The sequence below is a fragment of the Lissotriton helveticus genome, chromosome 8, assembly GCF_964261635.1.
Source record: "Lissotriton helveticus chromosome 8, aLisHel1.1, whole genome shotgun sequence".
Classification (NCBI taxonomy): domain Eukaryota; kingdom Metazoa; phylum Chordata; class Amphibia; order Caudata; family Salamandridae; genus Lissotriton; species Lissotriton helveticus.
The window spans coordinates 1504237007-1504254744 of NC_136069.1; the positions used below are offsets into that span (position 1 = coordinate 1504237007).

The 17738-nt window shown below is 45.1% G+C and overlaps 1 protein-coding gene across 3 annotated transcripts in view; it reads right to left on the reverse strand.

Moving 5' to 3' along the window:
* ANKRD42 (ankyrin repeat domain 42) overlaps positions 1-17738 on the reverse strand; it is a 322945-nt gene that overhangs the window by 84089 nt on the left and 221118 nt on the right. For all 3 annotated transcript variants that reach the window (XM_078656238.1, XM_078656237.1, XM_078656239.1), the window contains exon 7: positions 1568-1693. In XM_078656238.1, the coding sequence (XP_078512364.1) occupies positions 1568-1693 (126 nt within the window). The remainder of the gene's footprint in view (positions 1-1567; positions 1694-17738) is intronic.

Genomic DNA, 17738 nt, shown 5'->3' on the forward strand with positions numbered 1-17738 from the left:
GTGGCACAGAGTAGAGTTGCATGGAGTGGGGTAGAGTGGAATGAAGTGGTATAAAGTGGAGTGAACAGACTCCTTACTGGATCTTTGGTTCCAGAGTCTTTTGATTCAAAGTGTTTTTGCCTTCTGGGATGCTTGCATTCCAGTTCAGGGAGGACCTGGCCTGGCAGTTCAGGTTGTACTGATCCCATTGGAGCGGGGTGAAGACTGATTTCCAAATGGCTTGGTCCAAGCTGAGGTAGTATGGTATGCAAAATAATGATTGATTGGGGTGCGGGTAATTACTAGTGGCTGAGATTAATTCAAGCATTCTATCCATCACTTGTTTTTATACTTTAGTGGGTCACCCTAAGTGGGACAGATATGTCCTGATGTGGGTCCTGTGCACTCTGTGTCAATGGAACCAAGCTATACCTAGCTGATATGCCCTAACTAGGGTGAAACCAGTCCTGGGTTGCTTGTATTCTGGTTCAGGGAGGACCTGGCCTGGCTGTTCATGCTGGACAGTTCCCATTGGAACAGGGTCAAGACTGATTTGCATAATGTAGATTGGGATGCAATCTGAGTAATTACCAGTGGCTGTGATTAATTTAAGCCTTCCACCCATCACTTTTTTTGTATACGTAAGTGTGTTGCCCTAATTAGGACAGGTATGCCCAGAAGTGGGTCCTGTGCAGACTGTCTCACTTAAACAAACTATACCTGGCTGATGAGTCCTAACTAGGGTGAAACCTGTACGGGGTTGCTTGTAGTTCAGTTCAGGAAGGACCTGGCCAGGCAGTTCGAGCTGGACTGTTCCCATTGGAAGTGTGATTTGCATATGGCTAGGTCCAAACTGAGGTGGCATGGCTTGCAAAATATCAATGAATTGAGATGCGGCCTGAGTAATTATCAGTGGCTGAGATTAATTCAAGCATGCCATCACTCGCTTTTTTGTGTACTACAGTATATACTGTGGGCAGAGAAAAAAAGTATATTGTTAGGAGAAAAAGGAAATTTGCAAAATAAATCACTGCTTAAGATACATTATGGTTCTCTAGCAAGGTTTCATGATAATCTTTTATATAAAAGAACCCCTTTCACAATCTGTGGAACAAAACGTAATTTGAATAGGAATTATGGTTCTGATCCAAAACCTAAGATCCACTACATTAACATACCAGTGCCTTAATACATTTAAGACTTCAGAAATTAAATGAAAAATAATCACAAAGAATAACATTGATGACACCATAAATTACATAAAATCAGAATTTAGCAGATGGTCTTAGGTACTTTGGCAGGTGGCCCAATATCCGAAGGCCCATCAGTGAAAGGTCTCAGTCGGTAGAGCCCGCAGGCTCCACCGGTGGAACCATGGAAGTTCCACAGAGTATAAACAGAGATGAGGAATAATGGGTTTGTTCGACAGGATGTCTGCAACATTTCTGATGGAGTATCCCACCCGCCTATAGCTTTTCTCTGTGTTTCTAACAAAAGTGAAACTTCATTAGTTGCCAGGTTGATTCACTGGATCATTTCCTCATGTGCACAGAATGAGAAGTAACATTAGCGGATTACACAGACTAACCTTTATGCATTGGAGTAGCTCCTTTATCATCTCGCTCATTTATGGTAATAACTCCACTCTCTACTAATCTTCGAAGAGTCACCAGATCCCCACGGTAGGCAGCGACATGAGCAGGAAATGATAGATCTAAAGAAAGACAACATACAGTAAATTCCTTGGGAAGACATAGCAACATGAAGATAGAAAAGATACTTAGCCATAAAGCTAATGGGGATCTTTCTCATACTTATAATCGTTTGATGTCTCGAGGCGAGTTGATTACGTTCTTGAGTACATTTTTAGATCTTTAAACATTTTATTGAAGAAGAGACACTTATTATGATAGTTAAGAAACGGAGAAGTGTGGCTCAATGGTTAGAGCGGCAGACCCTGGTGCAGAGGTCTGGCCCAGGACCAGGGTTCAATTCCTGCCTCGGCGGGTCTTGGGCTCAATTTCCTCGGACCTGATAATTCTCGCCTCGGTGCCTATTCTAATCATGGGTCCCACTCTGCAACTCTGGGCAATAGCTTGCTTAATCTCCACAATGGCCCCAACAGCGCTGGGATGCCTGGCTTCACCTTGGGGGTGCCCAGGAGTAGGCATTTCACAGGGAAAAGCGAGGAAGGGTTCCACAGCGGTAAGCGTACAGTGCCAAGACGCCTCAGGGTATAAGTGCGCTATACAATTACGAATTAATTTCATTCGAAAAGTACATTGAAGTCAGAAAACAAAATCAAAACAAGTGCACGTGAGGGAGAAAGCGACCCTGCAGCACTTTGCTACTGCCAGGGCCTCATAAAAAAAATACAATTAACAAAAATTATTTTAAACATGGGGATAGGATGGGAGATACAGTGGGTTGGTTGCATTGGAGAGTAGGGGATGATAGAGAGCACATGGTGGAAGAGAACTAGGGAACTCAGGCAGACCCATGGACTGCTAAATCTGAAATAAATAAAGAGTCCCTGCAGGTCTGCAGTGATAGGACACGACTCATCCAATCAGATCACTAATGAGATTGAAATGCTCCTGGGTGGGACAAACACAAGAATTTGGGAGGAAAGGCATTGAATCAGGAGCACACTTCGGAGACAACAAAACCAACCACACATGAGCAAGAGGCAAGAACTAGAGCCCACTTTTAGTATCTGTTATGTATTGATAAAAAATAGGTCTGCCTACAGACAGCTAGAGGTGTCTGTATCCGAGACCTGAGGAGGAACAAGAGGGGAAGAATGCCGCATCGCTTTAGGGAATCACTGTCCTCAGAAGTCTGACCCACTGCGCATCAGCACAAGGACTGCAGTTCACACAAGTAGGACTCGAAACCATGCACTAAAATTTACGTCACTGCTGGATAGATATACCTCAGAATATTTTGCCACAGTTCTGGAGCTGTTGAGGGTAGACTCCTTGTGGAATGACTTGAGCCATACGTCACTCCAGTAGAGGAACTCACCATAAAATACCATTATTTTTATTTTATCAGGTTTTCCTGAGTAAAGCAAACAACATAACAGTTCTTGCAGTGTCAATGACACAAGGCACAGAGATAAAGATAACACTTATCATACAGCAGTATCAACTTCATTGCTGGTAGCATATGGCAGACCTGTATACAAAGTAAAAGTCAACTTTCTATCATATCACCATATAATAGCACTCAGATGCAGTTCATGTGTGTGCAAGCCCCAAAGTCCAGCTAAAGGTATCCATCCATAGAGCCCAATTTTAAAGGGGCAACCCCCTACTTTCATAAACCATCCTTTTATCCCCCATACACGGGCCCATATTTTTATACCAAGTCATGCCCTCAAGCAATTTGAGGAACCCCTATGTTTGCATCGCATAACAGGCCACATACCAGATGCACAAGTTTCGTGTGTATTTAGAAGTGTATGTCTTTTACCTTGAGGAGTATTCCCACATACCCTACCAAAAGAGTCATAATCTGGGACACTCCCAGAGGGATCAGAAAAGGCCTTCATCCCACAATCTCAAAATCTAACCCATTAACTGCAAACTTAACCTTATGCAGTATATTGTGCACTGTATCTTGATTCGTACAGTCTGAACCTGCCCTGTATCATAACCTTCCAAAGATGCAGTGGAGCTCACTCCCAATTGGGGTCCTCACAGGTGGCATAATCCCTCCCCTATTTGGACCTAAGACATCCTAATTCCTTAGGGAAATTATTCACCATAGTTCTGTAAATCATTGTGATGCAGGCAGATAGTCCATCAGCCCCTTGGATTTCAGGGGTGTTCACCTGTAGAGCATGATGAAGTTGCAAATATCTGAATGATTCTGTACCAGCCAACTTGTTTTCTCCCTGTAGTTGTTCACGTTTTTATTAGCCCAGTGCCCCGCACACCTCCCAATATGCCTAGGCCAATTGTTTCTCAGTTTGCAAACCCTTGGAGAGCCTGAACGCCCTTCACTTATTTCCTACTAAATATGGGGTCTCAGCTTGAAGCATTCTTTCCAGCCCGAAAAATAATCCCCACTTTATCCCCCATACAACTATCACCACTTAAGTGGCAACAGGCAAGCTGGGAACAATCGTTCCTCCATAAAACCGGTGCAAAAAAAGATGTGCCCCAGAGAACCAACATTCATAGTCAGCTGGTTTGTTGCTTGTCATCACCCCTGTCCTTGTCCATGCTGCTGCCAATGGATGAAGCGGACTACATCGAATTCAGCTGTAACACTAAAGGGCCAGGGAATGGAGGTTCATTCAAACTATCAGCTAGATTCATCAAAGTCCCGTTTTGCGAGTCTGTAATAGCGATTCATAAGCAATCGCTATTAAGGACTAGCAAAACGGTATTCATGTAGGAATTGCAAAAAATATTGCGATTCCTACATCTTCCTTATTTGCGATTAGCAATTTGCTAATCGCAAATAAGGATGCGATTTCAAGGGTGCAGGGGTGTCCAAAGGACACCCTGTAGCACCCCTGAAATGCAAATGTACACATGTGTTGCGCACACACATGTCCAAAGGACGTGTGTGTGTAACATGCAACTTAGAAAAATGCACTGAAGTGCATTTTTCTATGTTTTCGCTATTTACCACGAAGTTACAATTCCTGGTAAATAGCGGCCAAAATTTGCGAATTCGCAAATTAAAATTGGTTAATGAATTGCATTTAAGGAATCTCAAATAGAGATTCCTTAAATGCTATTCCTCGCAAATATGCAATTTCACAATTAGCGATTTTTGCATTTGGGATGATTAATCCCAAATGCAAAAATTGCACTGGCAAAGGGCCAGAATCTCAGAATCTGGCCCTTTGCGAGACGATTTTTCTTTCATGAATCTACCTGTATGTGTCCTAACCTTTTCTGGGTGTGTAGAGGTCACTTGGGCAGATTGTCTATCAATGCACGCCACGTGCCCGACCAGCAAAGTCTCCTCTGACCTTTACCAGGGTGTGCAGTCCAAAGTCTGTAAGTGCACCATTCTTGCCAGCTGGTAAGTAGTGTCACTTTCCTTTTTCCCCAAATTGACTTTTCCTCAACCATCTTCATGTGGCAGAAATGTGAGTCGCCGCCTGCATGAGGGTCTATTAAAAAGTGCTGCATTGCCGAAAAACCGTAAGCACTTTGTTGTTGAGAATCCTTTTCATTTTGTGCGACGGATCTGCTTAATGTGTCCACTTCTACATTCCTTATACTTGAGCTACCGTTGCTGAACTTCCTGCTAGTCAGTGCTCAATCATGTCTGTCTCTGCTTTAAAGGTATATTACGCAGCTGAAAAATGTCTGCATACGTGCAGGCTTGAAAGTTATCAAGAGATGAAATACTTTAAGGGCTAGGCAAACCTTAACTCCAGCAAACTGATGTGGCTGGAAGGTTCATTCTAGGGTCATGTGCCTTGTACTTCCAGGCACCTGTTAAGCAAGATTCTCTCTCATCTGAGCTGGAGCATTGTGGTTAAAAGGAGGCCCTGGTATTATTTTGTGCTCTTACAGCTACGACTGAAAAGTGCAGTTTCTCCTACTCTGTTCCTGATCGTTGGGTACATTACTCTTCCAAATAATTATTTAGAGCTCATGTGCAGTGAAATGTGTGAAGAAATTGATACGCACAATGCCCTTGTGTCTTTAAAAGAAAGTATGACGCATAGTGTCCCGAGGCGCAATGTGCTTGTGCGCCTGCTTTGTGCACACCAGGGTACTGTGTTTTTTACGAAAGGGGTGGCAGACACTAGCGTGGTCCCTTCTGTAATACTGATAGCGCCAAAGTTATCTTGAGAGGGTGTTCCCTCATTTCCACTTTGCCGCTGCACCTGTGCTCTAGTATGGATGCGGTCGCAGAGGCAAACATGGTATAACAAGGGCCTTAGGAGGTGGTGCACTGTGACTGCACCCCCTTAGGGTAGCCTTCTGGACCCCCTCAATATCCCCCTGGTGCTTGAGGTCACCCACTGCACCCGCCTGCTGCGGCATCTCTGCCCCCTTTAATATAGGCAGGTGGCAGAGAAAGACAGGGCGGCTGCTTCAGTCACCCGCTCCATAGTTCACTGAATGCACTGCCCCAGGGCAGCGTGAGTTTCTGGCTGCCATGGAGGCATCGCATTACTTGGAAAAGGGCACACTATCCCCGTCTGCACCCGGCTTACTTCTTTAAAGGTGCGCCGTTGTCAAACACGGTTACAGTGCACCCGGTCTGTAACACAGGCCCTGCTGTGCCTTTGGTCACAGCTTCTACTAAGCATGGCCTTTACTAAATTACGTTTTGGGGACCATTGACTGCTCTGAAGCAGATCTACTATTGGACAAATTAACATTATCGCACAGACTTATCACTAGTGCTGCAGACAACCTGCTGAGACCAGCACCTCATTTATTGATGCAGGTTAATCAACAGAGGCCCCAGGATATACTCCTGTTATTAGGCAGTCCACCCGCCTCACACTACCATTGAAACAATGCTTACCCAATAATCTCTGAAGTTCTGAATCGTGGGTGTAAACACAATGCCAAGACTTTTGCCAGACCACTTGCCTTTGGGCATACTTTATAGATGGGTGTGAAAAGGGAGGTCTGTCATGGCGCCTGCATGCCTTGGCACTCAGGGATGAGAATCTTAGGCACACTATATGAGAGCAGCATATACAACACTATTGTGACACATGGGCAGCCTCCATAGAATACTTTTCACTTATCTGGGAGGCCTGAATATTATATATACAAGGCATCTGAGGTGGAAGTCACAAAATCAATGGGAAGGAAACTTGATGAGCTTGCTTGCCATACATGGCTATTTGAGTGGGACAGGCTTACACAGATGTCTGAGGATACACTCACTTCTCTAAAGGGATAGAACATAGCGACTACAGACTGGATAGGCAAATATGCACAAGTATCTTGGGAGGGGACCAAGGTGCATAGGTGTTTTGCCTGAATGACCAGAAGTGAGAGAGGCCTAACTCACAAACTAGCATTGAAAATTGACAGACAGTGATGTATTAATTGTTCAGCCCTGATCACCCATTCTGGAAAGACTATGGGAAATTGTATTCCATAAATCCGCTAGAAGACACAGCTCACGTGGATAGGATAATAACCAAATGTGGACTAATATATTAACATATATGAGTGGAGAGCAGACAGAAGTACTGAATTGTGATCTGTATTAGCATCAGGTTCTCATGACATTGAGGGGTATGATACCGCACAGGGTACCTGCTGATGATAGTTTTGGAACAGAATAATACTTGGAATACAGGGTTTGTTGATATTGCATCTAACAACACTTTTTAAAAAGGTTACGGATGATGAGGTTCTGTTTTTTGCTTACATAGTGCCATGCCCTTACTATACGGATTCCGCCTTCAGGGCACTGCCCTTATTTATATGTGACATGATGACACTGGCAAAATAAAAACTAGGACAGTGGAGACGGTTGTTTGTACATTGATTTATTCTAACCAGACAGAATTTTTCCTGGGAAAAAAGACAAATGTCTTGGATGGCTACTCATGATTATGGTACAGAGCGAATTAGACCAATGGGAAAAGGCCATTATCTCACTCAATGCAGAAAAGGTGAACAATTCTTTATTTTGCGAATAGTTATAGAAGATAGAAGGAAGGTACTCAACCTGCATCTTCAAACCTACATCAGGGTTACATATGATAGACTGGTTGCCTTGATAGACAATATTGGACACCTGCATTCTCCATTTTCGCTATTGTGAGCGCCAGGAAAACCTAAAAATGTACCTTCCCAAAATAACAGCATGCTCAGGGGTGGATGAATCGGAGATGGTGTTAAACCTCAATTTCATGAAGCAATGTGTCCCCGAGATAAAGCACCTTACAGTACATCAACATACAGTCAATTTAGTAAGGCAGACTCACTAATTGAGCTCTAGAACAGAAATAGATATTGTACACATGTATTATAAAATCTCAAAGGGTACAGTAAAGAAATTGTAAATGCAAATGCATGAAGTCATTGATATTTAAGGCCTTATTATGACTTTTGCGGTGTGGAAGCAGGCAGCCATGTCAGCGCCCCGCTGCCACACCACCAAAACCATATTGAGTTCTGCGGCGGCAAGCCCACAGCAGTGCAGTGCTAGGGCTCATGCATGAGCCTTAGCAAGGCACCACAATGGGAACGCCATTGCACGTTCCTGCACGGCATGGATTGTCAAGTCCATGCCCTGCATGAACCAAGAGGCATGCAGACAGGGGGGCTCATTACGTGCCCCGTGCATGCATCCCTTGGTGCAGAGGCAACAGTGGCCCAGTGGGTCCCCTTTGTGTCCTCAACGACACACTTTCCATGGCGGTCGCACCGCCATGAAAAATGTGGCATTGAGGAAACTAGTAATATGCTTGGTGGTGCTGCAGCACCACCTCCAGCATATTACCCGCCTCACATCGCTGCAAGACCGTCAGGGATCACGGATCCCAGGCAATAGTAGTGATTCTGTGGTGGTCAGGCCGCCTTAGTCAAAATATGGCGGTTGGACCGCCACCACTACTATGGCGGTAGTCATAATAAGGCCCTAAGGCTCTCTGTAATTAGCGAAATAAAGAATAATGTACAAAATCAGAAAAGTCCAAGTTCCAAGTGAGCAGCAAAATCAAGAAGAAAACAGGAAGCATCCCTAGTAGGATCACCGGAAACCTTAGGCTCACCCCCAAAATCTGGGGATTATATACAGTTTTCTTGCACAGGAAATTATTAGGTCCTACAGAATCATCATGGTGTAAGCAAAATAGTTATACTTTTAGATCTGAGGAGGACCTGATTTGGCTGTTCGAGCTGGGCTATTCCCAAGGGAAGCAGGGTCGAGACTGATTTGCAGATGGTGAGGTCCAAACTCATGGTGAGCAAAAAAACAATGGATTTATGCCCAGATCTCTGTACTGGGGTTGAGTGTTTGACATTGTTCAGCATTCTGTCCATCAATTGTTCTTTTTGCACAATCAAAGGTAAAACATTTATTAAATGACTAAATGTAATAGGGTAATCCAATGGTATCCAAGGGGAGAGAAAGCCCTTACAGTAGTGAAACTAATGCATGATCTTTTCATCACCAGGACATATAAAACGTGTACCATAAGCCCCGCTGTTTAAAAACAATGCATCATTTCCAATGGGCCTTTAAGGCTTACCTTAGCAGTGAGGTATATATATATATATATATTAAAAAGGAAGGTGTAGGCCTGGTCCAATTGGCACTTTAAACTGTCCAGCAGGCTGCACTAGCAGGCTTGAGACATGTTTTAAATTGCTAATTTGGTGGGTGGCACAATAAGTAATGCAGCCCCACTACTACTATTTAATTTACAGATCGTGAATACTTGCTGTACCACTTTTATAGGGACTTACAAGTAAGTCAAATGTGGCAATCTGGTGCAGGCCAATTTTACAATGTTTAAGGGAGTCAACACAAGTACGTTATCACTGGTAACGTTCACAGTCATAATACCAACAAAAACAAATTCAGAAAACATGAGAAGGCCAAGTCCAAAACACATTGTTTGAGAGTGTGCAAAAACTACAGGGCATATTGGTGATGCTTAGCTGCTCCTGTTATGTTTCCTTTAGCTACTCATCATGAAATATATGTCACATCTGGTAGAGTTTCAAGGCCCCATGTGACATTGTGGGATGCCTTCTGTTTTTAATAGATGTGACCATGCAATACTTTGCGCATTCATTGTGTCACCTGGGAAGATTTCAATTGAAGCTTCAGGAATGAGTGTCAATTACAATTGGCAAATTTCAGTCATTTTCAATTTTAACATTGTAACTATAATGTCCTTTCAACTTAACTTTTATGAGGGAACATTCCTGAGTGTTATCTGAGGCTTAAGCTTTCAGATCTAGCCTAGTGGAACACAATATATGATCCGGATTTTCAAGACAGCCACTGACAATGTAAATACATTTAATTTAGACTGGCTGTATATAAATGTACCTTCTGTAGACATCCTAAAATCGAAGCAAGGATACAGCAATCAGCATACCCTGTGGTGTAAACTAATTAATTACTCTGCTTTCTCAATCTTTAAAGTAGTTGTAACCTTAGCATTAGCTCTGATTTCTAAAACTGTAAACTCTATATTATCAGAGTATAGCTCTGATGAGAGGATCTGAGAATGTATAAACAGTTTAACATTTTATTTCCTATCCAAACTTTTTCTAGGAAACTCCCAGTCATACTACATGAAAATCTCCTTGGAAGAGGCAAATTCGGACATGTGATGAACTGTCAGGTAGAAGAGACAGAGCTTTCTTTAAACATATTGACAATTGATAGGCAGTCAATTCACATTTGATGACAGATTCTTTGAATTTCCCGAAGAATCTATATATTTTAATAGATTCAAAAACTGTCTTTGCATAAACTATTTTAAAAAGTTCTTGGGAGAAAACACACCCAAACACTGCAGCAGAAAAGTAAGCCCAAGACTTCTTGCATTTTCTGATGAATGTCCATCAGAAATGCTTGAAAGCATGAAGCTTTTTAGCCAACTTCTTAGAATGCATATTTTGGCCCAGTAGTGTCACTCCCTCTCTCTTTGCATTCGACCTAAAGATGTACTTGCTATGGGTTTGAAACTCTACTAGTTATCAGTGATATCCCACCTTGCATTCACCACTCCTGTTGACCTTGTTCAGTGCATGTATGTCAGTAGTCTGCTTGTGAAAATGCTACAAACAGCTCTCCTGTAAACCGGAAGAGAATGCAGCCCTTTTATATCCAGAGGGAGTGAATCTCATGCTATAACTGCATTGGGCCTCTATATGTATTTTATTTTTATTTTGCGAATATTGCTATTGTTGTGTCCTCAGTGGAAAGACACCAGGAGCCAGGTTGTATATTCAAGACTTGTTTATTCAGTCTTCAGATCAAGTTAAGCTATAGTGCAGACCTAACTGCAGGAGGTAGAGTATTTTAGAGAGACCTGGGAATACATACCGCAGAATCCAGGTGACATTCATGAACGTTTACAAATTACGATAAGGGCAGTAGCATTGTTCTGGCAACAATGGTGCACAAAATATACACACTTGAATGGTTTGTAATGAAGTGACATGAGAACTTTTTAATTTTTCAGAGAGGGCAGCCCCTGTGGTAAATTTATTTATGATTATGAGCACAATCACTGTATAGGGCTGGCTGGGCCAGTACTCACGCACCTGGTTTTCCCAGGTGTTCGTACACTGAATCCAATTGTTTTGGGCAGTAAATCCGCCGGGTAAAATCACACGAGGCTTTGTCTACAGCAACACTCGAGCCTCTTTCCACATTTTGTGTTTCTATCGAGGGCAGAATATGATGCTCCCCCACCTGAAGTTAGCCTGCCCTTACTCCTCACACCCCCTCCTTCCACCCCACCCCCACCCCACCCAGAGGCTGCAGCATGTAGATTCCCAAAGGGAAAAAGAAAGGAATAATGACATCTGCCATAGCACTAAATAGGTTCATAATCAGAGAGGGCTGGTCCTGATGAAAGCCCATGGCACCCTATTGGTGAATGAAATAGGGATGAACCTGCTGACCTCCATAACAAATACAGAATAATTAATTCCCCTATTCTTTTTAACCCTACCCACTAGGTACTTTTTATTAAATGACACTTGGTCCACACAGAGGTAGTTGTACCCCTTATCTTTTTCCCCTCTCTTTACTTTTTATTTACCCCGCCAATATCAAGTCATTTGGTACTCAGTTCTTTGCACCATCACTAAGAGCTTCTCTGATTATAGGGTAGAAGCCCACACTGATGTCCTGTTACATAAGTGTGAGGAGGAGCCCGATGATGAAGCATACCACCCTGGGTAGGTGAGGTCTTTCGTCCTTTAAGGCACACTTTTCCAGATTTAACCGCCTAGGTGGGACCTTTTCTTTAGCACAGGATAATTGAGGTGTTATGACAGGTGTCATTCTTTCCTTCTTTTTCCTTTTGGACATCTTTGTCATGATAGTTCAATTGGAGGATATACCCTGTGGTTTCCTCCCATTTACATATATGAATATATGGGTCAAGTGTGACGTTCAGCAAGCAACACTAAGGTGGCTCCACAACGGCCCCTCGCGGCGGGATGCCTGACTTTCACCTTGTGGATACCCTGCTATCTCACAGGGGAATACCAGGAAGGGTTCCCTAAGCAAGCGCCGGGAAACCCACTGCGGGTAGCTGTGCGCTATATAAGCTCAACTACATTTACATTTACATTTACATGTACAGCCGATAAATAACTCAAGTGAGGAAGCAGTCTTGAGAAACTCTGAATCTTTTTAAGATTAAGGGTGATTTGGAAGTGCTCATTTGTCTGTTTGAGAGAAATTATATGAACCGTTTTAGATGGTGTCAAAGATGTCTATGCAGGAATAAGGATGTAACACAAAGCCTGGCTGTCGACATCTTCAAAGGTAGACGAGAAGTCAAGGAAGACCAGGAGGCAGAAATGTATCTGTCTTTGAAGTGGATTTACTGCATCTTAAAGGGTTGCGTCTCTATGTTGCAGAAGGGCAGGGCGCCATTGATTTCCTTCGAGCCAGTTAAAACACCCGTAGGCTACATTTTTTTTTTTTTTGCAGAGTTTTATATAGCGCTGTTGGACCCGGTCCTTTGGGCAGGTTCACCCCGTGACTTTTTGCTTTTTCCTAGCCTGTTTTTGGAACCTGGATTGGTGATTTTAGGCCTCTGCGCACTTTTTTACTGTGGTACAGTGTAAAGTGCGTGTGCTCTCTGTGTAGGGATGGTGAGTGACCTGCCCTCCCATAGGAATGAATGGGGAATATGTATGCCCATGGTAGATTCCTGATGCATGGGGAGTGCAGGGTCGAGTTTGATATGTGTAAACTCGTGAGAATGAATGCTGCAGAATGGTATATGCGGCATGGCTGTGTCTAGTCTAGAAGCGCTACTTTTAGAAGTTGGCATAATTGTGTAGTGAGTCTGCTGGCGCGTGATTGGCTGATGGGCCTGGCCCAGGCATGCCTGGGCCTGCTGGTAGATGGACCGTCTGGTGAGTAGGAGGGGGTCTGAGTCAGCCATAGATGAAAGGCCCCCATCTGCTGTCACGGATGGGAGGGAAGACCTCTGGTGGTACCAGGCGGTGCCTGTCAGCCCACCCTGCTGCCTCTCCCTCCGGATGGCCCCCTGTCACCTCTGACCTGAGGCTGACAGGGGAGGGAAACCAGATACACCCAGGGCTTAGGGCTCGCTTACACAAAGACTTCAAAAGACTTCAAAGCCTTTTCTGTGTATAAGAAGGGGCTGTGTTCCCTTCCAATTTGTTCTTGTCTTGTTCTTACTTCGGACTGGAATCTACCAGGGGCGGGCGCTGCCCAGCCCCTGGATGCCTGGACTTCTGGGGGACCCCTCTGCCTGTCCTGGAAGGATGGGGGACTTCGCTTTACCCTGGAGGGACTTTGCTGTAACCCCTGAAGGACTTGGCTGGACTTGTCCCTGTAGCGCTGAGGGAGCGCTTTATCTGCATCTAGCGCTGAGAGAGCGCTGTATTGCCCTTCTAGCGCTGGGAGCGCTGTGTTTTTCCTCTTTAGCTCCTGTGAGCGCTTCGCTGGGACAATAGCGCTTAGGAGCGCTTTATTTTCGCTAAGGCATCTGGCCCGGAGGAGGAATCAGCCCCCGCCTGCCTGCCTAAGGATCGGGCCGCCGCGCTGCCCTGGAAGTGACTGACCGGCCGGCCAATCATGTCGCGGCCGGCCGGAAGTCCCGCCCCCGCAGTCGGCGGGAAGAAGAAAGGAAGGGCGGGAGATGGCGGCGATGGACGGGGGCTCCTCTCGGCTGAGGGAGCCCCAGAGAAACGTGGCGGCCAGCTGACAGGGCTCCCGTGTGCCGAGGGAGCCCTGCCGAGAGAGAGAAGTCCAGCGCGGGAGCAGCGAGGCTCCCATGTGATCGGGAGAGCCCCGCCTTCGCCCCCGCGAGAGGAGACTGACTCCGGGAGCCTTGCTGGCTCCACCCTGGGTCCCGGTCCCGAGACGGGGGACCGGGGAAAGCGAGGAGAGTCTGCGTGGAGCAGGAGCTCCGCAGATGCCGCCGGAGCCCGCCCCCGCCGCACAGAAGAGCCGGTGAGTGAAGGGCTGCGGGGGAGGAAGCTCCGTGCGGTGCCGGTCGAGGCACCGAGTAAGGGCGGCCCCGAATGGCAGTGGGTCGCCCCACCGGGATTACAGAGCCCGCGAGGGGTTCTTGAGGGCCCGCACTGCTGCATGTTGGTGCCGCTTCGAGGCACTGAGACAGGGCGGCCCCGAATGGCAGTGGGTCGCCCCACCGTGGGTGCAGAGCCTGTGTGGCTACATGTGGGGCATGGGATGCCCAGAGCCTGGGTGGCTCCAACATTGTGCAGTGTCCTGCCAGAGCCTGTGTGGCTCCAACGGGGATGTAGATGTTTGTAGAGCCTGTGTGGCTCCCGCGTGGCGCAGTTTGCGCCTGAGGGCCAGTGAGGGCCCTGGCGCAGTTTTTATGATTCTCCAGCGGCCCAGCAATTAGTGGGCAGTTGCACCGTTTAGGCGCAATTCCAGGAGAGAGTCCCTGTGTGGGACAGCGAGGGCACAGTGGTGCCAGGCCTTCACAGCTGCGTAGCACTTAGTGCCAGCTGCAACGTTTAGGCCCTTGTGAGTGTTCCCAGGGGCCCAGCAAGTAGTGGGCCCCTGCAGCGTTTAGGCTCCTGACATTGAGACTCAGGGCGTTCTAGCCCCAACAAGGCCAGTTGGCCTAGGGACTGCCACAGGTGGTGGCTTATGTAGGTTTTGCGCAATTGTATGGTTCTTGCACCTCTGAATGTGATTTCTTGCATCATGTCTTATTCCTGCACCTCTGAATGTTTTTAGACATCATGTGACTATTGCGCTACTGTATTATTCTGGTACCTCTGAATGTAATTTTATTGCATCATGTGCTTTATTCTTAACACCGCTGAATGTGTAGGTTTATGCATTATGTGTTTCTCTTTACTACTCCTCTGAATGTATATTTATGCATCATGGGTAATGTGTCCTTTCTTAGACCCCTAAAACGCTGTGTGCTACTTAGGTGGTTTTCCTTTACTACTCCTCTGAATGTGTTTCATACATCATGGGTAATGTGTTCTTTCTTAGACCCCTAAATGCTGTGTGATACTTAGGGGGTTGTTCTTTTTAGTACAGGTGGTCCCAGTGAGGTCCTGGTCCCCTGCGTGACAGTCTCCTAAGGGGTAGGGTTGCGTAGGTGGTACTTACTTGTTCCCAGTAGTTACTGGGTGTGATCTATAACTGTTACTTTGTGTTACAGTGAAGTTTATATACTTTTATTCTAATTACGGACAAGTATTTCTATACCTGCAAAGTGTTGATTCAGACAGTGGCCCATGTGGCCCTGTCTTGTAAATAATCCCTTGTGAATATTGCCGTGCCAGTTGGCACAATGTACATGTGTAATTTCTATCTGATATATTTTGACAATACAAAAGTTATTTTAATATAACCTTGTGTGGAGTCTCTTTTGTGGTGTACCTAGTATGTTGTTGCTGTTGTGCGCTGACGCAAATGCTTTACACATCGCCTCCGAGTTTAGCCTAGACTGCTCGTGCCAAGCTACCTAGAGGGTGAGCAGGGGTTATCTTGGCGTGTGACTTCCTTGCCCTGACTGGAAGGGTGGTTTCTGCCTGGCTTTGGCAACAGCCTTAGCCTACCAGAAATAGCCGGTTTCCTACAAGTGCGAACTAGACCCGAACCGAATCGGGTATCAGAGCGCTTTACATAGCATCAGTTACGTTACATGAGGACGGACACACATTCATTTTAGGCACGGGGAGATTAAGTGATTTGCCCAGAATCACAGGAGCGTCGTTACCGAGACTCGAACCCAGGTCCGAGGTCGAGCGCCCTAGCCGTTAGGCCAACTCCTCCCCCCTACTTGCTTCACATAATGGTTTACTGTCTGAAGCACAGCCTTATCGAGCACCATCCAGGCTAAATTTATATGCCCTTGTATTGGTCAGAGGGCAGACTGGTCGTGCAAATGGTATGAAGATCAATGTGATTTTTAAGTTGGAGTGAAACTACTTTTCAAGAACTTTGACGGGGTTGGTGATCAGGAAAGAATTGGTAAAGTTGGAGGGAACAAGCATTGGAAGTGTCTGGATAATTTATATAGGAGAGGGAAACATCTGTAGAATATTTGTAGGCTACATTCCTGATGGAGTCTTTGCTTGTCCAAAAAGCACACGTTTATTAAGTGACCTTTCTTGTAGATTGTTTTGCCCTTGCATGGGGGGGTGGAGTGAAAAAAAGGCTGTGCCTTATTTGTGGGAATTTAAACTACAGCTCCAGGAAAGAAGAGAACGGAGGGAAAACCATGATGTGGAACATCAGGAATGGATCCCTGCTAATGATGAGGGTACTTGTTTAAATTCATATGGGGTTGGACAGTCACATGGTTCAAACCCCACGAGACTTTTTTTTAAAACGTCTTACAATAGGCAACTTTAAAAGGATTTCTTTAAATATGTAAATTTTTTATTTTATGAATCAAAAAATAAAACAAGAAAGACAGAGTGGCATGCACGTATAGGGCTTGTGAGTTCTGAGATTGACAATATAGCTAGGATCACCACAGGGGGTAACTAGGATGCTAAAGTGACACCAAACTTCAGAGCACCACACCTTCTTATTCATAGGAAATCTAATTGAGATTTTCATTAAAAAAAAACATGCAAAAATATGACTCTTTGATATACTTTTTCCCTAGTATGGTATATTTATAATCAACCAGCAGTGTGTGTGCTAGTGCTTAAACTAAGGCCACCCCATCTTTATTACCTGGGAAGGCATGCTAATGCCTGCTCTGATGGAAGGAGAGGGGACCCTTGATGTGTTAGAGAGAATTCCCTTCAGTGAAGGGATCAAAGAAGTTGCCAAAATGTCTGACTAAACAATAATTTAGACTCGACACGGTATGAGACTTCTTTTTAGTTCCTCTAGGATGTGACAAAGCCCAGAGAACCACAAAAAGTGTACTTTGCTGTAGCCCATTTATCCTGTTTGAAAACCGATGAAGCTGTGCCTCTTCTCCGTTATATGCATTTCTCATTTATTGAAAGTTCTCCTTCTCACATTTAGTTTAATCGGAAAGTCCATGGTTCGCCCAGAAAAGGACTGCTCTATTCATTCATTTAGTCACCAGGAACGAGAGCGAGCGAGGTCAGAGTCATCGAACTGATCTGGTCACTGAAAGTTCAGCATCAGTTCTTGGATACAGTGCCTTATAGCTCTCTGTGTCCCAGATTATCTGCTCCAGAGGTGTAAGAAGTTGAGAGCTATTCTTAAAATATGTGCCGGTGCGCTCAAAGTGGCCCTGTCTAGTCTGCTGCATGATAGAAGCTTGGACTAGCATTCAGGGTGAGCCAGTATTGTGTGATACTTTGATATTTTATAGATCAGTCCTCGGCTTCCGCTAGAGCACATATCCTCCTGGAGTATTTTTGTTTTCACAGGACTTCTTCACTGAGAGCCTCTTTAAAGTCAAGCCAAGGTTCCCAAGGCTTAATTGGTCTCAATCTACAGAGTGCTCCAGCTACATTGAACCATAATCGCAAGAACCAACCAAACGAGATGAGCGAAGACCCTCATCTTACTTACTTGTTGTCATCAACTCAGGAAAATTCCTGAGCAGCCATTGAGCAACCTGGACGTCACCAGATAGTGCA